We start from the raw sequence: 24,574 nt of genomic DNA on the forward strand, positions 1-24,574 counted from the left end.
ATAATCTTGATAAAGTTCCTTTAATTTTCATGATTTCAATTTATAGGGGGTTACACTTAGACTTTTATAATGTAATGTATAATTTATAAATGACTTTTTTAATGTACAGGAATACAATCTAGAAAATGCAAATGATATATTTGTAATAGATTAGGTACTATGACAAGGTTCTGTAATAGAAATATAATTTAGCCAATGTAAATGCAAAATACATTAGTGCAGTGGTCCTCAACCCAGAGTCTGAGGTTCCCTGAGGGGGCTGGGAACAGGTTTCAGAGGGGCCACCAAGCAGGGTTGGCATTATACTTGCTGGGGCCCAGGGCAGAAAGCCAAAGCCTCACTGCATGGGGCTGAAGCCCAGAGCCCCATGTCCTGCCACCCAATGCTGAAGCCTAAGCAGCTTAGCTTCGCAGGGTCCCCTGTGGCATGGGACCCAGGCAATTGCCCTGCTTGCTACTCCCTAATGCTGGCCCTGGCTTTTATACACAGAAAAACAGTAGTTGTGGCACAGGTGGGCCATGGAATTTTTATAGCATGTTGGGGAGGCCTCAGAAGGAAAAAGGTTGAGAACCCCTGGTATTAGTGCATGCTAAGGAAACATCTGGATACCTCACATGTAAGCAGTGGTTGACAAAATCATAAGTCTGGAACTATATCTAAGTGCTACAGTTAAATTAAAAAACAAACAAAACAAAAGCCTCTATTTGGTCTGTGTGGTGTAGGCCCAAAAGAGATGTACGCCTGGCCTTCTAAAATGCAAAAGTCAAATGGAGTTTCTACTAAATCTACCTTTTAAAATATTTTTGACACAAATTTGGAGTGTACAGGAAAGAAAATATTTTACTTTTTCATACATTATTTTTGCAATATTTTCATGGGTTTTAGGAATTATTTGAAATGTTTGACTATTTCAAAACCCTTTGACTATACTAACATTTAATTTAACAAACTTACATCTTTTTTCCAAGTTCTTAGTGCTTTCTCATGCTCCTTCTGAAGATTAAGGAACTTTTCTTCATTTTCTTTTGCCTTCTCCCTTTGCAGCTCATTATCTCTTTCAAGGGTCTGCAATAAAATTAATTATCCAAAAAATAATCAATATCACATTAATGAATTTTGATGTGTTTTATGTTGCTTGGACCTTTGCTTCTAACATGCTGAAAGTGCCATACAGATCAGTGATAATGTGCTCACTCAACAATAATTTTCATAAATTAACAGAAAGGTGCTTATAGTTTAGCTAACAGGAAACAGGGGGAGGTTATGAAAAAGAAATGGCTATAAAAGGGTATAAAAACACTTGCCATTATTCAGTTTCACTGCATAAGTTTTAATGGGCTGAAAAAGTAATATGAAGTGTAGAGCTGAGAAATATGAAATGTAGCACAATCAAATCCCAGTGTACTTAAAGAAAAAACTACAGTATAACCAAAGAAAATATTTGTTTTTTGTTATCACAGCTTATACTTAAACTTGCTTAATAACCTTTTCTATAATTTGAATTGTTTAATTTAAAATTGTAAAACACATCTGTTGGTATGTCAAATATTTAGTGTATGTCTGATTGCCCTTTATTTTTATCGGTTTACTGAAATTGAATAAAAGTGCTTTAAAAAGAATAGTAATATGCTATTACGTTTTTTTTATGCTGTCATAATTGTGCTTCTAATGTTTCTGGGCTTACTCAGTGTCAACTTTACTGTCATATTGATAAATTAAAAGCAAGCTCATGTAAATCAACAGTAACAGTTCTCACACATCTCTCTAGTACTGCTGGAATTTTATCCTATCATATTTTTATAACAAAGTGCAGAAGATAAAAGACTTACGGTATCCATTACCTTCTATAAAGATCATACAAACACATTTGAAAATGTAAACAGTTTTAATGCATGTAACTACATGATCAACTGTATTTATAGGATTTTGCTGTGATTCTTTGAAACCACTTCTGGAAAAAATGTCAGATATAAAACATTCTTCAAAGGAATTCTTTTCTACTTCACTTTATAACTACAAAAATATCAAATTACTTTTTGATTTACTTAATCTTAACATGCCTATAAGCACTGTCTAGTTAATGTAGCTCTACTATAAAATATTTGGAGAATGAATATAATATACAGCATTTAAAAACCTACAGTAGCTCATTCCTACATGTATGGAGATGCTTACTTCATGATCTGTGGGGGAACTATACTAACTCCCACCTAATTAAATAAGAAAAGATAGTCTGGACCCATAAAGAGATGCCCCCTTCCACTGCTGTTGACCAGCCAGCATCCATGCAGTGAGATTCAGAAAAGTTGGACCAAGATGGAGGATTTTCCCGTCTGTCTGGGAGATTACATCTAGCTGGAAGAGGTAGTTGGACTGGAGGTCAAATGGAGAGATTCATCAAGTTTGAGACTTGATGAGCAAGGCCAGTGCCAGTGTGATCATGTGGCTGATTTCTATCTGAATTTCCTGATGATTCTTGCAACTAATGGGATTGGAGGGTATGCATACATTAGTCCTGGAGCCCTGGGGATCAGTAACACATCTGACAGAGAACCCTGGCACTGACTCCTCTGGAGCAGAATCTGAGACATTTCTTGTTCTCTTTCATTGCAAACAGGTCCCCCTATCTGGTGAAGATGTCCTGTATGATGGTATCTTTTACTGATCACATGTAGTCACTTCCGAACTGCTTCCTCAGGTGGTCTTCCAAAACATTCTGCAAGCCTTGTAAGTTAAGGGCTTTTAGAGTAATTTAATGTCAAATGCAGAAATTCCATAGATGCACAGCTTCCTGACAAAGCAGGGTGGATCTTGTTTCCCTTTGCCTGTTGATATAAAACATCTCCATGGTGTTGTTTGTCATAATCTGAATGGTCAACCTTTTCAGGAGTGGAAGGAACGCTGTGCAAGTCCGGCAAACGGCCCTGAGCTCTAGGAGTTGTTCTTTGAGATGTGTTGCATGTATCCATTCCACTTTAGGTCTGTGCACACCCAGTACACTAGCATCAGATTTTTCCCTTGGGGTACTCATAGGAGTGGCACATGCCCCCTCTACTGCCTCATGCTGCTGCATTATAGTATACAGGGCTGAGCTGCCCTCAACTTCCCTCAGTTCCCTCTTACCAGACAGACTCTAATATACAGAGGAAGGAGGGTGAGATGTGGATTAAACATGTGCAATGCAAATCGAAGAACGGTAATTACAGGTTAGTAGCAGTTTTTCTTCTGCAAGTGATTGCCCATGTCCATTCCACTTCAGATGACTCTCAAGCATTTCAGTCTGGAGGTAGGATCAGAGTCTACCTGCATAATGATTAAAGGACTACAGTCCAAATCTGGCATCATCTCTAGACTGTTGAGAGATGGCATAATGAGAAGCAACAGTATGCAATATGAAGACCAAGTTGCAGGTCTACAAATGTCCAAAATAAGTACTTGAGTTAGAAGAGCTGCAGAAGCTGCATGTGCTCTGGTTGGCTGTGCTAACATCCTGTTCAATGCAGTAATATTGGCCATATCATAGCACAATCATATATAGGAGGAGATCAATGATGGAATTCTTTGAGAAGAGATTGGAAGGTCCTTCATCCTATCTGCAACTTCCATGAACAATTGCAAGGACCAGCTAAATGATTTACTCCTGTCAAGTAAAATGTGCTGCTAACATCCAACATATAGAGTCTCTCCTCCTGTGTATGAGCATGAGGCTTAGGAAGAAAATTCGTAAACATATTGCTGACTGATGTGGAAGTGAAAATCCATTTTGGTGAAAAACTTTGGATGAGGGCATAGGCATACCTTGTCCTTGTAGAAGACTGCATATGGTGGTTCAGATATCAGAGCTCTCAAGCCACCTAATTTTCTTGCTGAGGTAATTGCCACCAAAAAGGCTACCTTCATTGAAAGATAGAGTAATGAACAGGTAGTCAGTAGTACAAAGGGAGAACCCATTAGTTTTGCTAGTACTAAGCTTAAATCACAAGAGGAACAGGATCCTCTACTTGGGGATATAACTGGTCCAGACCCTTCAAAATCCTGATTGATAATCACTCTGTTTTCTCCAGTCCTATGTCAATCCAGAAGGTTGAAAGCCAAGATAGCTGCTAGGTGAACCCTGGCAGAACTAATGGCAAGACTTCAGTGTTTCAGGTATAACAAACAGTCCGGCACATGTTGTACTGGAAACCCCTTATTGTGGACCATACAGAGACTCTCTTCCATTTCAGCAGATAAAGCTACCTAGTCTAAATCTTCCTACTATTCAAGATGATGTTTTGTAACTCTTTTGAACAGATCTCCTCCTGAGGTGTTAACCATAGAGCATCCAGGCGGTATAAAGGACCTGGATGGAATGGAGATTACTGTGGTTCTGTGATATCAGATCTGGGTCTTGTGGTAGTGTCAATGGAGCCCTAGTTGAGAGGCTCAGCAGTGGAAAAACAATACCACTGAAGCATGGTTCTGCTTAATTTTAACAACACTCTGCGAAGGAGCAGAACCAGAGGATATGTGTACATGATTTTGTATTTCCAGGGAAATAAGAAAGCATCCATCAGATACTGTGCTAGATGGATGACGCTTCCTGTTGATGCAGGTTGCACACAGTTGGAAAATGAACCTGACTATATCTGGGCAGAGACCACTTGTGGTAACTAGTGAAAAACCTGCTCAGTAGGTCTGCCAGACTGTTCTGGGCACCTAGAAGGTGGGAGGCTTTGAGATAGATTGAGTTGGTGACACAGAAGTCCCAAAGCAGCATTGCCTCTTGGGAAAGAAGTGTTGATATGGCTCCTCTCTGTTCAAACAGAACATGGCTGCATGTTGACTATAAGTACCAGCAAATTGCTTCCCTTGATATGGGGAAGGAAAGTGTGACAAGCTAGACGAACGGCTTTCAACTCTTACATTATATGGAGAGCTAAATCCTTAGACCAGAGAGAGCCTTTGAATCTACTGAGATCACAGGTGGGCCCCCCAACGTAGGGCAGAAGCATCCATAACCAAACTCAAAATCAGTTGATGGGGAGCAAACAGAACTCCCACACACATACTGGATTGGTCTATCTACTAGTCGAAACAGTCTAAGAATGATGTTAGCTCGCAAACCACTGTATCCAATGAATGACAAATAGAGGAGTACACCAAGCTCAGCCAGCCCTGCAGCTTTCTGAGTTGAAGCATAAGACTTGGGGAGAGTACAGGCAGAAAAGGCTTGGCAGTGACCTGATAAGGTGTAAATGGATGAATATGAACTTTACTTTGAATGTTTGTTAAATTTTAATATATTACAATCTGAGAGAGAGTGTGAATGGAGAAAAGGGTGAGTGAGTTACTGATGAAGCCTGTAGAAGGAGGAAACCGAGGCAGGAGTCATTTGCAAGGTCACCCTAAGGCCACAAGGGTGTGCTCAGTTGGTAGCTACACAGTGACATTCTGCAACAGTTGTAACTAGGATAAAATAAGCAGTGCCTGCATTGGTGCCAGATGGACCCTTCCTAAGCCTGAGCTACCCTTTTCTGTGGCACAGCAAGAGGAATTCTGCCCCTTAGAGCTAGGACACATTGACGGTGACCTAGATTTATGCCCCTTAGAGAAGTGATGATCCTTTCTTCCCCTGACCTCAGAAGTTTTACCAGTAGAAGAAGAAACTTTCTTAGAGATGTGACCTACAGAGCTGACAGGAGTACTTTTTGAAGAGGACTGCTTAGAGTTTTCATTCCCAGCCACTCCAGGACATGAAGAGGGGTGTATCAATCTCTCCAGCAAAAGCAAATTCAAGCAAGTCTCTCATGTTCTGTGTTCTGCTTGTAAATGACTTGCAAATGGCATCTCTCTCAGGAATGTGCCTCTCACCAAGGCATAATGAGCATCACTGGCTTACAAGATGGACAGTTATTAAAACCTGGAGACTTTTGTTCTACTCTAAGGGATTGACTTGGCAGCAGGAAATCTCACACAGAAAAGAAGGATTTTTTGATTGGTTTGTTTTTTTTTAAAAGGAAACATTATGGAAAACTTATGACTGACTAAGACCATGTCTATACTATCACTTATGTCAGCAAAATTTATATTGCTGAGGGGTGTGAAAATACACATCTCTGATCAACATAAGTTCTGCCAGCATAAGTGGTAGTGTGCACAGGGTGACAGGATATTTTAAGCTCCAGTCACTCCTTAGCCTCTTTGCTGAGACTTTCAACTAGGATATCAATTAGTTCCAGTTTGGAAAGTTGTGGGTTTTTGTTTTTTCAGTAGATACATATACTGATTGGGAGCTAGATTCGCTTTCACAGTTAAAACAGAAATTTATTATTATTTCTTCTTCTTCTTCTTTCTTTGAGTGGTGTCCCTATGAGTGTTCCAATTCAGGTGTGCCTTTGATTGGAGATTTTCTGCTGCTACAAGTTGGAAGTTAGGCAATAGCTGAGCTATTTGTTCACTGTGGAATCCCCTTTATGTGTATAAATGGTTCTAAATACCTTTAGATAGATAGTTTGGGTATGTCTACACCAGTGGTTCCCAAACTTGTTCCAACACTTCTGCAGGGGAAGCCCCTGGCGGGCTGGGCCGGTTTGTGTACCTGCCGCATATGAAGGTTCGGCCAATCACTGCTCCCAGTGGCCGTGGTTCGCTGCTCCAGGCCAATGGGAGCTGCTGAAGCAGCGAACTGCAGCCACTGGGAGCCGCGATTGGCCGAACCTGCAGATGTGGCAGGTAAACAAACCGGCCCGGCCCACCAGGGGCTTTCCCTGCAGAAGCAGCGAAACAAGTTTGGGAACCACTGGTCTACACTATAGACCTTACAACAGCACGGCTGTACCGATGCAGCTGCGCTGCTGTAAGATCACTCATGGACCCACTCTACGCTAATGGGAGAGAGCTCTCCTGTGGACATAGCTACTGCCACTCATTGAAGGTGCTTTAATTATGTCAAATTCAGCATACTCTGATCTGCCCCTTCACCACTTTTAACATGCAGCCTATGCCAAGGCTGGTGGGAAGGTGGCACTATGCTTGGGATGTTGTTATGCCAGACCTTTTGCCCTGCTGAAATTGAGGACAGGATCTTGCCCCTTTGATTTTTAGAACTCAACTTTCTAAAAAAAAAAAACCAATACAAATCTTAACAAAAAATCACTTAACTAAAACAACAGTCTTGAGGGTAACTAAGATTTGCTTTATCCTCCAAAAAACAAATTGGTGAAAATTGGCAGCCATCTTTTTCTTTGAGGAGTTTAGGGAATAGGAACTACAGGGTGTGTTTCAAGGTTCATATTGACAGTAAGGAGCTGAGGGACCAGAGGATGGGAGGTCAAAAGTTCTGAAAAGCATTCTGATGTCTTTAACAGCCCTACACTCTTCAAAAGTATACAGCAGGTAGTAGTAGATTGTATAATCAAGAAAAATCTGACCTGATATTCTTCTTTCAGTGCATTCAATTCATTTTCCATTCTGACATTTGTTTGGGTCAGTCGCTGAAGCAGCTGCTGCATATGTTGTAGAGAACTGATAATCTCCTTATGAAAATAAACAAATCATGGTATATTAAATCTGTTTAGTTTGTGAAGTTTGAGTATAAAGAAAATAATGGATGTTTTACAAATACTTTATTTTTGATTAACAAATGTGTTCTTTCCTCAGTTAATAGATTACATAATTTACATTAATATCAGTATTTCTCTTTTAAAATTATCATTATCAGTTTTGGGAGGGTGTTGGTGGAAGACGGAAGAGCAACTCAACGCCTCTGTGCTCTTTTTCTGTGGAACAATATAATAGTAATGTTCTTCTCAAGGTATTTTCTTATATGAAACCACTTGATGAACAGTTCAGTAGCAGTTCTGGGCCCATCTAAACAAGACATGTTTAAATGCGCCAGATTCTATCTGCACTTCACAGTTTTGAGTTCAGCACATTTGGCAGAGTAATGTTATGGCAATATATCACACTGCCAGTTTGGAAGACCCCAGAGGAAACAGGCAACCACTTTGACAAATGGATGACCCTGAAAACTGTTCTCCATCTTCCGAATGTAGACTCTGCTGGGCTGGAATTTACACACAGTAATGGTGTATTATGACATGAACATCAGAATGTTGTGATACAGTCAGGGCTGGCTCTGGCTTTTTTGACACCCCAAGAAGAAAACAAAACAAAAAACAACAAAGCCTGTGGGGCGGCTGGAGCCAGGGTGCAAACTTTCGGTGCCACTCCCCCAGCCGCACTGGCTAGCAGGACTCCCTGCGCTGCAGACGTGCCCCGGGCAGCAGAGTGTGCGCCCCGGCTAGCTGGGGGGAGGGGGAGGGAGCGGGGGGAGAGCGGGAGCGGCCAGGGCTTCCTTCAGGCGGGGCACTTGCCACTCGGCCCCTCCCGCCGCACCACCTGCCGGGAGGGTTCCACGCCACTCCTGCCTGCAGGTGAATTGTAGGTCGGCGGCGAGGGAAGGACGCGGGCTGCCGGGCTTGCTGCAGACCAGGCACTGGCTGGGGCAGACAGAGCGCACAGCCCGCTCCCAGCAGGGCGCTCCCCTCCTCCGCGCTGCCGCCGCCTCCTACAGGGCAGCCGGAGCGGCGAACCAAAAAGAAGAAGAAAAAAGGGCAGACGTGCCACCCTAGGATTGGATGGAATGCCGCCCCTTAGAATCTGCTGCCCCAAGCACGAGCTTGCGAGGCTGGTGCCTGGAGCCAGCCCTGGATACAGTTCAAGTTTATCAGACTTTGCAGCTAGAATCTGATCTTTCTGGGGTATATCCCCCCCAAAATGCTACAATGATGGGCCCATTGGAACTAAAAATAACACACGCATTTTTTAATTTTGAGATTAATTTAGGGCCAGATTGTGAATCCCTTACTTGTGTGAGCAGTTACTCACACAAGTATTCCATTGATTTCACAGGAATTCCCAAGAGTAACTACTCACCACTGTATAGGGTTCAAAGTGTGGCTCTTAGGGATTTAATATTCATGATGGTGAGGGACTAGTAGCTCTCACTTAAGTACTACATAATACTGTGTAAATTTCTTCCCCAGCTTTACTAATGCAAACTACAGTTCTGACCTGCAATATCCCTGCTGCTCTTCCAGTTTTGGGATTCTCTTAAGCAGCTGACACTTGTGCCAAATTTGTGGTGTTTGTCATGGTGAAGAGAAGGTATATCTACACTGCAATTAGACACCTGCGGTTGATTTCTGCCAGCTGTCTCAGGTTTGCGGGGCTGTTAATTGTGGTGTAGACATTTGGACTCGTGAGCTCCAGGACCCTCCCACCTTGCAAGCTCCTAGAACCCAGGCTACAGCCTGAGCCTGAATGCCTACACCACAGTTAAACAGGATGAAACCACCAAATTTATTTTTTTTTGTGACAAGTTTTGAGCTCAGATCTCCATACATGAAAGGCCAGTACACTAAACCAGTATACTACCTTACTCCTGAAGGGCTCCTATTATACTACAATCCTAGAGTCTTAAAATTTCTCATGTCCTGCAGAGAGAGAGAGAGTCTCTTTTTAAGAAGAACTCAGTGTTATTGAATGGAATACACTCTAAATGGCAGGAAATGCTCTCTGGAAGAGATGGAATTTAAAGACTGCAGGACTGTATCTTACTTTTGAAGGATGTCCTCATCTCAAGAAAAATAAGATCTGAAAGAGAGGACAACCCAAATAACTGGTTGATTAAGGTGTAAATCTGGGATCACCCTGAAGAATGTAGACTGGGGGGGGGGAAAGACCAAGGTCTCTTCATAACACACATAAAATGATGACTCTGTTGACAAAGCCTGCTAGTTAAAGCAAATGTGATGGAGAAAATAAAAGCCACTTTACATGAAACAATATGTAAGACACATTTCTGAAGGTCCCAAGATAGAGAATGACCTAAACAAGCACTATATATCCACAAATCCCTACAGAGCGTGTTCCTAAACACTAATCCAGTAGCTACTAGTAAATGATTTGCACAGATGCAATATGTGACATAGTTGATTTTGGGATAGAAAATTCTTAAATGTTGAATGGAATTGAAAGAGAGACTCATACATTAATCAAGTATCAGAGGGGTAGCTGTGTTAGTCTGGTTCTGTAGAAGCAGCAAAGAATCCTGTGGCACCATATAGACTAACAGACGTTTTGCAGCATGAGCTTTCGTGGGTGAATACCCACTTCTTCGGATGAGCTTTCGTGGGTGAATACCCACTTCTTCGGATGCTTGCATCTGAAGAAGTGGGTATTCACCCACGAAAGCTCATGCTGCAAAACGTCTGTTAGTCTATAAGGTGCCACAGGATTCTTTGCTGCTTCATACATTAATTTATCTCTAAAGAGATTCAAAACTGAAAGTTTTCTGACTTCTTTCATATACTATAGGTAGTCTCTCTCTTTCAGGCAAAATCAGGTAACTAAATGTTTAAGTATTAGCATCTGTACACACAGAATTAGAGACCAGGTGGAGGTCTGAAAGTCTACTGGTACAGAGGCTGACTTAAGTGACTGGTTACATGCCACAGTTAGTAGTTCTGCAATTTGATATGTGAGTTCCTTCAGAACTCCTAGGTGAATACCATTTGGTCCTGGTCACTTATTACTGATTAATTCCTCAATTTGTTCCAAAACCACCTCTACTGACACCTCAGTCTGGGAGAGTTCCTGAGATCTATTACCTAAAAAGAATGGCTCAGATGTGGGAATGTCCCTCTCATCCTCTGCAGTATAGACGGATGCATAGAATTCATTTAACTTCTCTGCAATGACTGGTCTTCTCTGAGTGCTCATTTAGCATGTTGATCATCCAGTAGCACCACTGAGTTTGACAGGCTTCCTGCTTTTCATGTACTTACAAATAATTTTGTTGTTAGTTTGTCTTTTTGCTAGGTGCTCTTCAAATCTTCTTTTTGTCCTGCCTAATTACAGTTTAGCTCTTGGCTTGCCAGAGTTGATGCCCCTTTCTATTTATCTGAGTAGGATTTGACTTCGAATTTTTAAAAGGATGTCTTTTTGTGTCTAACTGCTTCTTTTAGGGGTTTTTAGCCATGGTGGAAGCAGGAGGCTTTGTGGATTTTTTTTTAATGGGAATACTTGACCATACTCCCAAATGATACAAACATATGCATTACATCAGACTGAAAGCATCACTCCATGGGGTATTTTTAGCACAATTTAGGGCTGAGAGAGAGTCATTAAGTTAAACTCTAATAAGCATCCATTACCTACTTTTTCTAGTTCTATTGTCAAGCATTCTTCAAAAGCAAAGTCAAAATACAGTCTTCTGAGACTACGATGGTACTGCTAGATCAATGGGGGCTCAATGGGTAATGTGGTCAGTATTCTGTTCCTTCCCCTCCCTGAGAACATGTACATCACTTCTATGACATGCCTGGTATTAATGACCTATGGAGAGGGAGTCTTTTATGACCTAAGAAAAGATCACTTTTACGTGAGATATCCTGCAAAGCAGTGCAGTACACTGCTATTACAGTCAATGTGTGTTTGAGTAGTTTATTTGGACGCTTGACACATGATCCCAATTTTAACTGGATGGACTACCAGTGAAATGCAAGTAATTTGTTGGGTACCAGTGTGCAGAAAGAGGAAACAAGTATTCTACAATCCTTACTGCATATCTTTATTGAATACATATGTAGAAGATTATTTTCATTGGCATGCCAGGTTTCTCTTGTCTGAAATTTAAATAAATAAATGAAGACTTGGAAATATAATGTGGAAAACAAAATTAATAAAATAATATATTTGTCCTATTAATTGTTTTGATATAAAAACAGTAAGATCCTGTTTTTATTATTAAAATGAACATTAAATTATGTCTGAAATGTAAAATGCTGAACACAGTTAATTTTAAGAGTTTAGCACATATTTCTTAAATGGGCAAATATTTGATTACAAGTATTATTAATCAACTTTAAACAGCAAAATTGCATTAACGACTCACCTGTTTCTCTTCCTTAACATGTGCATTTTCTTCACTGAGCTTTTTATTAATCTCTGTTTCCTTAACAAAATATAAAATGAACATTAATGTATGAAAATATTATGCAACAATCTTTAATATTAATATATTTTCTTTAATAAAATTACATTAAACTGATTTTTCATCCTTATCGAGAGCTATTTAATGAAATTTAGTACATGAAAGAAATTTGATCTTACAAATAATAAAATCTTACATTTATAATTGAGTTAGTTTCCTAGAAAATGTAGTATTTAAAATCAAATAATTGTCACTAAATATATTCAGTTCTCAAAAAGGTATAGCAACATTACAGCTCTGTTTTTTAAATGAGAAATAGGAAACATTAGGCAACAAATGTTAAGAGCTTCTTGAATACCATTCTGATTTTTTGTAGTAGTTCTTGTAGCTGCTGTTCCTTTGCTGTAAGATTGATGTTTTCTTCTCCCACTCTGTACTGACATGTGACCTTGGACCTTATCAAGTCTGTAGTTACTTTCTTCAGTTCCTTAACACAGGAAACATGCATAAATAGTTCATCCAGTATCAGCATTGCAACTCAAAACAGAGAAATCTTTACACTATCCTGACTCATGCCCTTTCTTTAAAAAAGTACAGAAACACCAAAATAAATGAAATTAAGTAATATACATTAAATTAATAGTAATGACTGTTTGTTTAAACTATCCGTGTAAAAAAAAAAAAGCATCAAGTCATCTACCAAGAGTGGTTGTATAAATATTGCTACTGTCTCTCCCTATTACAAAAGTACTAGAGTTACATTATAGTTGATGTTGGTAGGGAACTCCTGGGCCGAGCCATACAACAGGAGTAAAGTACCCATTAGTATACCAATGACAACTTCTGTGTACTCCTGGGATATAGCAGAAAAAAAGGAAGAACAGTGGATATCTGGCAAAAACAGGAACTGACCATAAATTTTTGGGATCTTTGCTTTCTCTGTAACATTAATTACTTAATCTCAAGAGAACACTAAATTAATTTAATATTAGAAACCTTTACAACATGATTTCCCATTTAAAATATGCCTTTGATTTTATAGCCTTTATAATCTTTTAAATGTCCTGCACTTTTAAAAAAAACATTATCTGTTTTCTAACTAGTTTATCCAAAGCGGCTAGTGCAGCAAATAAACAGCAAATGCTTTGATCTCATTAAATTACAACTTATAGTTCCTGGACTCATAAATATTGTGCCCTTTTCTCCCCCGCCCCTCCTTTTCTGGTGCAAGGTAGTCTGTTTAATATCGCTCTCTCCTTGAGCACTCTGACGTTTACTCAGACAAACAGCAGAGGTTATGAATGCTGTTCACAGATAGTATCAAGAATTCTTCATGATGCCATAGTCGTGAACCAAGCATTCAGAATGGTAATAGTTTTATCTAGCAACTATGTTTGGTCTGTTTAACTTTTCTCTACAAAACTGGAATTCCATCTTATCACAGAAACAATGGTTTAACTGTTCTGGACAAAATCATATACCAGTGCAAAAGAAAAACTGAAGATTATTTTGCATGTGAAAATCATGAATATAGACTTGTATGAAAGAATGAGTATAGCTACTACTATCAATTCATTTTTTATAAACAATTTGTTTTCAATACTCTAGTCATAAGTGAATTTACAGTTCTCTAACATAGACAAAGTATAATTGTTTGTTTGATTGGAAGACTGTAAAGAGAATAGTATTACTTTAGATATGTGATATTTTGTAATCTGAAAATCCAATTAGGAAATTTCAGTCTTTTCATACAAAAATTAGATAATACTCATTATGTTAGTTTTTACTGAAAGTAAACAACACACAACAAAGCATATTTTCAAAATTAAATGTAAGAGGAAGTAAGAGGTTTGACTTTGTGGAAGTGAGTACTATGCTAATTTTTTGAATGCACTATCTGTATGGGAGACAGTTATTAGATTCTGTGTACTATAAAGCCCAATGGATAAGCAAGTGCAAATACTGTCTATGGCTCTGATACTGCATGCTTTCTAAAACTCAGGATTTACTGCCATGCACAAGAAAAATCCTACAAAGTAGTCAGTCTGGTCCTTACTTCTTATCTTGCACTGTAAAAAAACCAAAAAAAAAACCCAAAAAAAAACTATTATGCACATTTATATTGTGGCCATGGAGGTTAGGTAGAGGAGTGGGAGGTCTAGCTGAGGAAGATATATATTCATGTATATTTTCTTTTGTACCAGTATCGCAAATCTGGTAATCTATCTGACCACGTGGCTAGAGAAAATGCTAACAATCAGATCTAGAGACAAACCCACCCACCAAGGGCAAGTGGAGAACTTTCTTTGGTGAGTGCGGGGGCCTAGGCCATTGCTTTATGAAGAATTTTAAGTTTTGAAATAAAAATAATTAAGTTTCTAGCCTTTATGGCTACAAAGGTAACGTTCCAAATATGAACCAAATGTAAACAGATGCAGTGTTTTCATCCAAACAATCAACTGTAAGCACCGGAGAATTATAGGTTGTAAGAAATAGCCAGCATGGGTTTGTCAAGAATAAATCAGACCAAACCAACCCAATTTCCTTTTTGGACAGGCTTCCTGGCCTAATGGATGAGGGGAAGAAGTAGATGTGATATATCTTGATTTTATTAAGGCTTTTCATTAGCAAATTAGGGAAATGTGGTTTAGAGAAATTACTATAAGGTGTGTACAGAGCTGGTTAAAAGACCATATTTAAAGAGTAGTTATTGAAGGTTTATTGTCAAATTGGGATGGTGGGGTCCTGCAGGAGTCAGTCCTGGGTCCAGTTCCATTCAATATTTTCGTTAATGACTTGGATAATGGAGTGCAGAGTATGCTTATAAAATGTGCAGATGACACCAAGTTGGGAGAGGTTACAGGCACTTTGGGGAACAGGATTAGCATTCAAAACAACCTTGACAAATTGGAGAATTGGTCTTAAATCAACAAGATGAAATTCAATAAAGACTAGTGCAAAGTACTACACTTAAGAAGGAAAAATCAAACACCCAACTACAAAATGGGAAATAACTGGCTAGGTGGTAGTAGATCTGAGTATTATAATGGATCACAAATTGAATGTGAGTCAGCAGTGTGATGCAGTTGAGAAAGAGACGGTTACTCACCTTTGTAACTGTTGTTCTTCGAGATGTGTTGCTCTTATCTATTCCAATTAGGTGTGCGCGTGCCGCGTGCACGTTCATCGGAAGATTTTTACCCTAGCAACACTTGGTGGGTCGGCTGGGTCGCCCCCTAGAGTGGCGCTGAATATATACCCCTGCCGACCCAACGGCCCTTCAGTTCCTTCTTGCCGGCTACTCCGACAGAGGGGAAGGAGGGCGGGTTTGGAATGGATATGAGCAACACATCTCAAAGAACAACAGTTACAAAGGTGAGTAACTGTCTTTTCTTCTTCGAGTGCTTGCTCATATCGATTCCAATTAGGTGATTCCCAAGCCTTACCTAGGCGGTGGGGTCAGAGTGAGATGTTGCAGAATGTAAAACTGCTGAGCCAAAGGCTGCATCATCTCTGGACTGTTGAACCAGTGCGTAATGTGAGGCAAAGGTGTGGACCGAGGACCAGGTAGCTGCACGACATATCTCCTGGATGGGTACATGAGCCCGGATGGCAGCAGATGAAGCCTGAGCCCTGGTAGAATGTGCGGTGAGGTGGCTCGATGGAACATGAGCCAAGTCATAGCAGGTACGGATGCACGACGTCACCCAAGATGAAATCCTCTGGGAGGAGACAGGTGGTAGGCCCTTCATTCAGTCTGCCACCACAACAAAGAGATGGGGCTTTGTCCGCTCGATATAAAATGCGAGCGCTCTACGGACGTCCAGGGAGTGCAATTGTTGCTCCTGTCGTGATGAGTGTGGCTTTGGGAAGAAGACCGGAAGGAAGATATCCTGGTTGATATGAAAGGCTGATACCACTTTAGGAAGGAAGGCCGGATGTGGTCACAACTGCACCTTGTCCTTGTGAAACACAGTATACAGTGGGTCCACCGTGAGAGCCCGAAGCTCGGAGACTCGTCTGGCCGATGTAATGGCTACGAGGAAAGCTGTCTTCCAGGACAGGTATAGCAGTGAGCAGGTTGCTAGCGGCTCGAATGGGGCAGTCATAAGTCTGGTTAGAACCAGGTTGAGGTCCCAGGTTGGGGCGGGGCGGCATACTTGGGGGTATAAGCGCTCCAAGCCCTTGAGGAACCTAGAAACCATAAGATGCGAGAACACGGAGCGGCCACTTTCCCCTGGGTGGAAGGTAGAGATGGCCCCCAAGTGCACCCTCAGTGAAGATACCACTAGGCCCTGCTGTTTGAGAGACCAGAGTTAGTCCAAGATCAGTGGTGAGCTCCAGGCGGTTCGCAGCAGTTTGCGCGAACCGGTTGTTAAATTTAGAAGCCTTTTTAGAACCGGTTGTTCCAGGACAACCAGGTTCTAAAAAGTTTTTAAACTTAACAAAGCTCGGGCAGCTGTCTGCCTGGCCCCCAGCCCCAGCTCACCTCACCCTCTCCCCTGAACGCTCCGCCCTCCTTCTCCTCCCCCTCCCCTGCTTCCCGCGAATCAGATGTTCGCGGGAAGCCTGAAACGAGGAGCAGGCAGGTAAGCCGGGTGGGGTGGATGGCGCGCGTGGCCCAGTCCAGCTCCACTTGAGCGGCTCCCCCTGGCCCTGGCCAAGCTCCCCAGCCCGGTCCCGGCCAAGCACCCCCTGCTCGGTCTGGTCCCGGCTGAGCGGCTCTGACCCGGCCCAGCTCGGGACCCGCAGCAGTGGCCCTGGTGCCGGCCCGGGGAGTCAGGCCCCGCGGCTCCGGCCGAGCAGCTCGGCCCCGGTGCCAGCCTGGGGAGTCGGGCCCCGCGGTTCCGGCGGAGCGGTGCCTTCTCTGGTCCAGCCGGGCTCGGGGAGTTGGGCCCCGCGGTGCCGGTCGTGGTCCTGGCGGAGTGGACCCGGTCCCGGCCCCAAGCATTGTGGTAAGGGGGCAGGGAGGGAGTGGGTTGTGGGGGGGTGGATAGGGGTCAGGGCAGTCAGAGGGCAGGGAACAGGGTGAATGAATGGGGGCAAGGGTCCCGGGGAGCAGTCAGGAAAGAGCAGGGTTGGATGAGGTGGTGGGGGCACTCAGGGACAGAGAGAAGGGGTGGTTGGATGGGGTAGGGGTCCTGGGGGGCCATCGAGAATGAGAGGAGGGGTTGGGTGGGGCGACAAGTGGCAGTCAGGGGACAGGGAAGGGGGGGATGGGTCAGGGGTCCCAGGGGGGGTGTCAAGGAACATGAGGGGTTGGATGGGGCACGAACGCCCCCCCGGGGGGGGCACGAACCCCCTCCTGGGGGGGGAGGAGGGAACCGGTTGTTAATATTTTGGCAGCTCATCACTGTCCAAGATGGTAGGGATCGAGACCTTGGTGGGAGTAACACTATGCTTTTCACACCAGCAAGAGAAATGCTTCCACTTGGCCAGATATATTAATCGAGTAGAAGGTTTCCTACTACCCAGGAGTACTACTTGTACCGAGGCAGAGCAACGTAACTCGGACTGGCTTAACCATGCAGCAGCCATGCTGTGAGGTGAAGGGACTGCAGGTCTGGGTGGTGAAGTCTGCCGTGGTCCTGAGTTATGAGGTCTGGGCGAAGAGGCATGGGAATTGGGTTGGCTATCGACAGGTCGAGCAACATGGTGTACCAGTGCTGCCTGGGCCATGCTGGAGTGATCATGATCAAGTGGGCTCTGTCCCTGTGGAGCTTTAGTAGGACCCTGTGAACCAGCAGGAAGGGTGGAAAGGCGTAAAGCAGTTGGCTCGTCCACGGCATCAGAAAAGCGTCCGAGATCGAGCCCGGGGAGAGGCCTTGGAAGGAGCAGAACGTCTGGCATTTCCTGTTTTCGCAGGAAGCGAAGAGGTCTATGCGGGGAAAGCCCCACTTCCGGAAAACAGAATGGATAACATCCGGACGAATCGACCACTCGTGAGACAAGAAAGATCTGCTGAGGCGATCCGCCAGAGTGTTCTGAACTCCTGGGAGAAAGGATGCTACCAGGTCTATCGAGTGGGCTATGCAGAAGTCCCAGAGCAGGATGGCTTCCTGACAAAGGGGGGAGGACCGTGCCCCTCCCTGTTTGTTTATGTAATACATGGCCCTTGTGTTGTCTGTGAATACTGAGACACAACGGCCTTGTAAATGCTGTTGGAATGCCTGGCACGCAAGGCGGACTGCTCTCAGCTCTCGAACATTGATGTGCAAGGCCAGCTCCTGAGCTGACCAAAGGCCTTGAGTGCGAAGATGACCGAGGTGAGCACCCCAACTGAGAGATGACGCGTCCGTCGTCAGGGACATAGAAGGCTGAGGCAGATGGAACGGCATCCCTGCACACACCAGGGACGGCGTCAACCACCAGTCGAGGTAGCCTAGAATGCTCAGGGGGATTGTGACGATCATGCCTATGCTGTCTCTGCCCGGGTGGTATACCGAGATGAGCCAAGATTGGAGGGGATGGAGGCGTAGCCTGGCGTGTCTGCTCACGAACGTGCAGGCAGCCATGTGACCCAGTAGACCGAGACAAGTGTGAGCCAAAGTTGTCGGGAAGTTCTGCAGGCCCTGGATAATTGTTACCATCGCGTGAAACCGAAGCTGTGGTAAGAAGGCTCTGGCAAGATTGGAGTCCAGGATGGCCCCAATGAAGTCTATTCTCTGTGTGGGAATCAGAGTGGATTTCTCTATATTGATCATCAAGCCTATATGCATGAATAGGTCTTTGACGATGCCCACATGATGGGTGACCTGTGTCTCGGAGGTCCCTCGAATAAGCTAATCGTCGAGATATGGAAAAACGTGTATCCGGTGGCGGCGGAGGAAGGAGGCAACTACAGCCATGCATTTTGTGAATACTCTTGGGGCTGTAGAAAGGCCAAACGGAAGGACTGTAATCTGGAAATGTTGACGGTTGGCCACAAACCGGAGGTACCATCTGTGTGGAGGATAAATGGCAATGTGAAAATACGCGTCCTTCATATCAAGGGCGGCATACCAGACTCCGGAATCCAAGGATGGGATGATGGTCCCCAGGGATACCATGCGGAACTTCAACTTTATCATGAACTTGTTGAGTTCTTGCAGGTCTAGGATTGGTCTGAGACCTCCCTTCGCCTTGGGGATCAGGAAATAGCGGGAGTAGAACCCCTTGCCCCTTTCGTCCTTTGGTACCTCCTCCGTACCTCTTGCAAGAGGAATTGCTCATGAGAGGGGTCCCTGAAGAGGGACGGGGGGGCGAAATAAACTGGAGGTGGTACCCCAGTTCCACCATGCGTAGGACCCAACGACCAAGGTTAGTTGGGACCACGCAGGGAAGAAAAAGGAGAGGCGGTTGTAAAAGGGGAGGAAAGGATCCTGGGAAGTAACTGCTACGCCGTCCTCGGGCGTGCCTTCAAAAGTTCGGCTTTGGCCCCACTGGTGGTTTGGAGGGACCCTGATTTTGGCCCCCTTGGGGTCCTGACTGCCGTCTACGACTGCCTCGGCCACGCCTTCTGCCAAAGTCCTGTCTCTGTCTAGGCGGAGGGTAAGGGCGGTGAGGCTGGGGACGAAAAGGCCTGCGCTGAGTCACCGGCGTGTGCATGCCGAGAGAGCGCATAATGACCCTGTTGTCCTTTAGGCTTTGCAGCCTAGGGTCAGTCTTTTCAGAAAACAGGCCTCGACCGTCGAAGGGCAAGTCCTGTATGGTGTGCTGTAGTTCCGGCGGGAGGCCTGACACCTGAAGCCATGAAATACATCTCATGGCAACTCCCGAGGCCAGAGTCCTGACTGTGGAGTCGTCTGCATCCAGCGAGGCCTGGAGGGAAGTTCTTGCCACTTTCTTCCCCTCCTCCAAGAGGGCAGTAAACTCCTGACGGGAGTCTTGAGGGACTAACTCCGTGAACTTGCTCACCGCCGCCCAGGTGTTATAGTTGTAGCGGCTAAGCAGGGCTTGCTGGTTTGCCACCCGGAGTTGGAGGGCCCCTGCCGAGTATACCGTACAGCCCAGTAAGTCCATGCGCCTAGCCTCCTTCGATTTTGGAGCCGGAGCTTGCTGGCCATGGCGTTCCCTCTCATTGACAGACTGTATGACGAGGGAGCAGGGAGGAGGATGCACGTACAGGTGCTCGTACCCCTTAGAGGGCACCATGTACTTGCGCTCAACTTCCCTGGCAGTGGGCGGAATAGAGGCTGGAGACTGCCAGATGGTATCAGCACTGGCCTGGATCGTACGGATAAATGGTAAGGCCACTCTTGTGGGGGCGTCAGCCGACAGAATATCCACCACCGGGTCCTCTATCTCCGGGACCTCCTCCACCTGGAGATTCATATTGAGTGCCACGTGTCTCAGGAGGTCCTGATGGGCCCTCATGTCAATTGGAGGGGGGCCCGAGGAGGATGTCCCTGCCACCGCCTCATCTGGAGAAGAGGAAGAGGAAAGGCCAGGGACAAGCAGGTCCTGCGTGGACTCTTGCTCTTGAACGACCTCCTGCTCCAGTGGGATCTGGGGATCTGGTGGCTGAATGGGAGCTTCCTCCGTACCGGTAGGAGGGGGGCGGCTGATAGTCGCCTCCGGCACCCGGTGCTCTGATGGAACAGAGCGAGATGGGACTGGAGGTACACCTTGGGCCTGGTGATATGCCCAAGGCGTCCAGAATGACCACTGATGGGGGGCCTTGATCTTGGGCCTGGGTCTCCTGGAAGACTCTGGTGGGCACATCGGAGTCACGGTCCTGTGCATAGGTACTGTCCGCATGAGACGACACAGATGTGTGTGGAGATGGCCAAGGAGGGGCTGAAAAGCCCTGGGAAGAGTCTCCTTCTCTGATTGATCTTGCTCTGCACGGCACTGGGGATCGGTACCGGGAGCTGTACCGGGAACGAGATCGGGACCTGTGACCGGAGCGGTTCTGGGAAGTTGACCGGGATCTTGAAGCTCGACATCTGGAGCGGCTGCGAGAGTCACGGTGCCTGGAGCGGTGCCAGGAGCTGGATCGGTGCTGAGCATACCGGGCCGGCGAACGGGACGCTGATCGGTGCTGCAAGTGCGACCGGTACCGAGAAGGGGAGCGGTGCCGGGACTGCGAGCGGCGATGGGACCAGGATCGGCGACGGGACCGAGAACGCCGGTGGGACCGCGATCATGAACGGTGCCACTCTGTGGTGCCGACAGAGGGTGGTCTCATCAGGGCAGGCTTGCCTATAGATTGTATGACCCACACCGGCGGTGCCGGGGGTTGAGGTAGCGCAGACTCTGTCATCGCGATCAGCTCCCTCGCCGTGGAAAATGTCTCCGGCGTAGAGGGAATAGTGAGCTCAACCACAGCTTGCGCCGGGGAGCTTTCAGGCACCGGACTCAACCACCCTTGCGGGACCAGAATCGATGGTGCCGATGTTGTCGGTGCCGCAGCAGGTGTCGGTGCCAGGCGATCCGACTTAGTCGGGTGCTCTGGCTGTGGTGCAGGTGGCACGGAAGCAGCAGGAGTCTTATGCCTCTTCACCCGCGGGGAGAGGGAACGGTGCCAAACAGACATCGGTGCCGGCGACGGTCAGTGCCGAGAGGCCTTAGCAGTACTGGTGCGATCTGGTGCCGAAGAAGTGCTTCTGCCTGCGGACTGTCCAGCGCTCGGTGCCGAGGGCGGAGGAGTAAGAGCTGCCTCCATCAGGAGCTGTTTGAGACGAAAGTCCCACTCCTTTTTTGTCCTCGGCTTAAAGGCCTTGCAGATCCGGCACTTATCGGCGAGGTGGGATTCCCCGAGGCACTTAAGACAGGAGTCGTGGGGATCTCCTGTTGGCATCAGCTTGTGACAGGCCGAGCACGGTTTGAAACCCGGTGAACTGGGCCCGGCACCGGGTGTGGGGAAGGGGCTAATCCCCAAACCCCTCTTAACTATATACACTAACTATGTTATAGAACAAATAAAACTAACTACAACTATAGAAATTTCAACTATATACACAAAAAATAACAAGAGAACTATGAGTAGCTAGGGAAGTGGAGATCAGCTAAGCTGTGCTCCACTGTTCCAATGACCGACATGGGAGCAAGAAGGAACTGAAGGGCCGTTGGGTCGGCAGGGGTATATATTCGGCACCATGGCAGCGCCACTCTAGGGGGCAACCCAGCAGACCCACCGAGTGTTGCTAGGGTAAAAATCTTCCGACGAACGTGCACGAGGCGCACACACACCTAATTGGAATCGATATGAGCAAGCGCTCGAAGAAGAAGGCTAATATTCTAGGGTGTATTACTAGGAATGTCATATGTTAGACATGGGTGGCATGTGTCCTCCTCTACTCAGTACTGCTGAACCTTCAGCTGGAGAACTGTGTCCAATTCTGGGTACTGCACTTTAAGAAAAAGATGTGAATAAGTTGAAGACAGTCCAGAGAAAAGCAAACAAAAATGATAAATTTAAATAAAACCCTCAGCTATGAAGGTTAAAAAAACTGGGCATGTTTAGTCTTGAGAAAAGAAGACTGAAGGGAACCTGATGATACTCTTGAAATATATTAACTGTTACAAAGAGGACAATGATCAATTGTTTTCCATCTCTACTAAAGTAGAACAAGAAGTAATGGGTTATTCTGCAGCAAGGAAGATTTAGGTTAGATATTAGGAAAAACTTTCTAACTATAAGGGTAGTTAAGGAAGGCTTCCAAAGGAGATTGTGGAATCCTCATGATTGGAGATTTTTAAGCACCTGTCAAGAATGGTCTCAGTTTACTTGGTCCTGCTTCAGCGCAGGGGGCTGGACTTGACATCTTGAGATCCCTTCCAGCCCTACATTTCTATGATTCCTAAGTCTACTGTATCTAAGCTCCAGTGTTTCAGCTGCTTCTTCTAACTTTCTTAGAGGTTTCTACCATACATAACAAGACACTGGTTGGTTTCAGGACTGCTGTTGAGAACCCTGTAACCAAAGTGAACCTGACAAAGAATTACGTCAGTTTCATTCTATTGCTGCATGGGAAAGCTAGGCGATGCAGCTGAGGTACTGGACCCTTTGAACTGGCTGGTGGCCCTCTCCCCAATCTTTTGTGTTGTCTCCACTATCTTCTGTGGTAAATTTTTCAAGCCTTGCTCAGTATAATTTTTAAGGGTTTATTTCTTTCGGCTGTTATCTTTGCCAAGTTTCCATTTAAGCATTTCATAAATAATCATCATCAAATGCTTGAAATGAAACCTGCCAAATGTAATAGCTAAAACCAAATATTTTAAAATACAAAATATTGAGAATGAAACCTATGCCACAGTCCTGTTAAGACAAACTGACAAGTCTGCAGTTGAAAGGAGTCCAGGTCAGGAGAAGGCTACTTCCTCCCGCAAGCAGTAGAACTAGTCATTTTAAGACATTCACAATGTCCCAAGGCCAGTTCTAGAAATTTTGATAATCAAACATACATACATAGTCTATCTAAAACCCAATTAGATTCACTTTGCTTGGGGCAGATACACCTGTGCCAATCTAAACTAGGAGACACTGCAGTTGCATATTGGAGAGCGCCAATCTGATGTCCTGGATCTATATGTGCCATTCTCTTAATTTTGGAGCTGTAACCTACTTTTATGGCTATAAGTACAAGTTAAATTATATTCTCCAGCTTCAGACTCCTATCAGTAGCAACTGTATGAGAGCAATTACTCCTGATCTGGAGCTAAACTTCCTAATGCCTGTGAAAATGGCTGACAGTCCACTGAGAGTAGAGCACACAGAGTAGTAAATTTATTCCTGCTCCAGCACTGAGGCTGGTTCAGGAACTAAGGGGGACAGGCAGCTTGTATCCCTGAGAACCTGGAGCCGTCACGGGCAAGATCAGCCCATAGAATATCAGGGTTGGAAGGGACCTCAGGAGGTCATCTAGTCCAACTGCCTGCTCAAAGCAGGACCAATTCCCAACTAAATCATCCCAGCCAGGGCTTTGTCAAGCCTGACCTTAAAAACCTCTAAGGAAGGAGATTCCACCACCGCCCTAGGTAACCCATTCCAGTGCTTCATCACTCTGAATGAAAAAGTTTTTCCTAATATCCAACCTAAACCTCCCCCACTGCAACTTGAGACCATTACTCCTTGTTCTGTCATCTTCTACCACTGAGAACAGTCTAAATCTATCCTCTTTGGAACCCCCTTTCAGGTAGTTGAAAGCAGCTATCAAATCCCCCCTCATTCTTCTCTTCTGCAGACTAAACAATCCCAGTTCCCTCAGCCTCTCCTCGTAAGTCATGTGCTCCAGCCCCCTAATCATTTTTGTTGCCCTCTGCTGGACTCTTTCCAATTTTTCCATATCCTTCTTGTAGTATGGGGCCCAAAACTAGACACAGTACTTCAGATGAGGCCTCACCAATGTCAAATAGAGGAGAATGATCACGTCCCTCGATCTGCTGGCAATGCCCCTACTTATACAGCCCAAAATGCCGTTAGCCTTCTTGGCAACAAGGGCACACTGTTGACTCATATTCAGCTTCTCTTCCACTGTAACCCCTAGGTCCTTTTCTGCAGAACTGCTTCTAAGCCATTCGGTCCCTATTCTGTAACAGTGAATGGGATTCTTCCGTCCTAAGTGCAGGACTCTGCACTTGTCCTTGTTGAACCTCATCAGGTTTCTTTTG

At 44.9% G+C, this 24,574-nt stretch overlaps 1 protein-coding gene across 10 annotated transcripts in view; it reads right to left on the reverse strand.

The window, feature by feature from the left end:
* CCDC73 (coiled-coil domain containing 73) overlaps positions 1 to 24,574 on the reverse strand; it is a 152,478-nt gene that overhangs the window by 27,606 nt on the left and 100,298 nt on the right. For all 10 annotated transcript variants that reach the window (XM_039536338.1, XM_039536335.1, XM_039536334.1 and 7 more), the window contains 4 exons: positions 12,339 to 12,467; positions 11,942 to 12,001; positions 7,413 to 7,517; positions 955 to 1,065 (listed from right to left, as the gene is read on the reverse strand). In XM_039536338.1, coding sequence (XP_039392272.1) covers positions 955 to 1,065; positions 7,413 to 7,517; positions 11,942 to 12,001; positions 12,339 to 12,467 — 405 coding nt within the window. The remainder of the gene's footprint in view (positions 1 to 954; positions 1,066 to 7,412; positions 7,518 to 11,941; positions 12,002 to 12,338; positions 12,468 to 24,574) is intronic.

The sequence above is a fragment of the Mauremys reevesii genome, linkage group 4, assembly GCF_016161935.1.
Source record: "Mauremys reevesii isolate NIE-2019 linkage group 4, ASM1616193v1, whole genome shotgun sequence".
NCBI classification, from domain to species: Eukaryota; Metazoa; Chordata; order Testudines; family Geoemydidae; genus Mauremys; species Mauremys reevesii.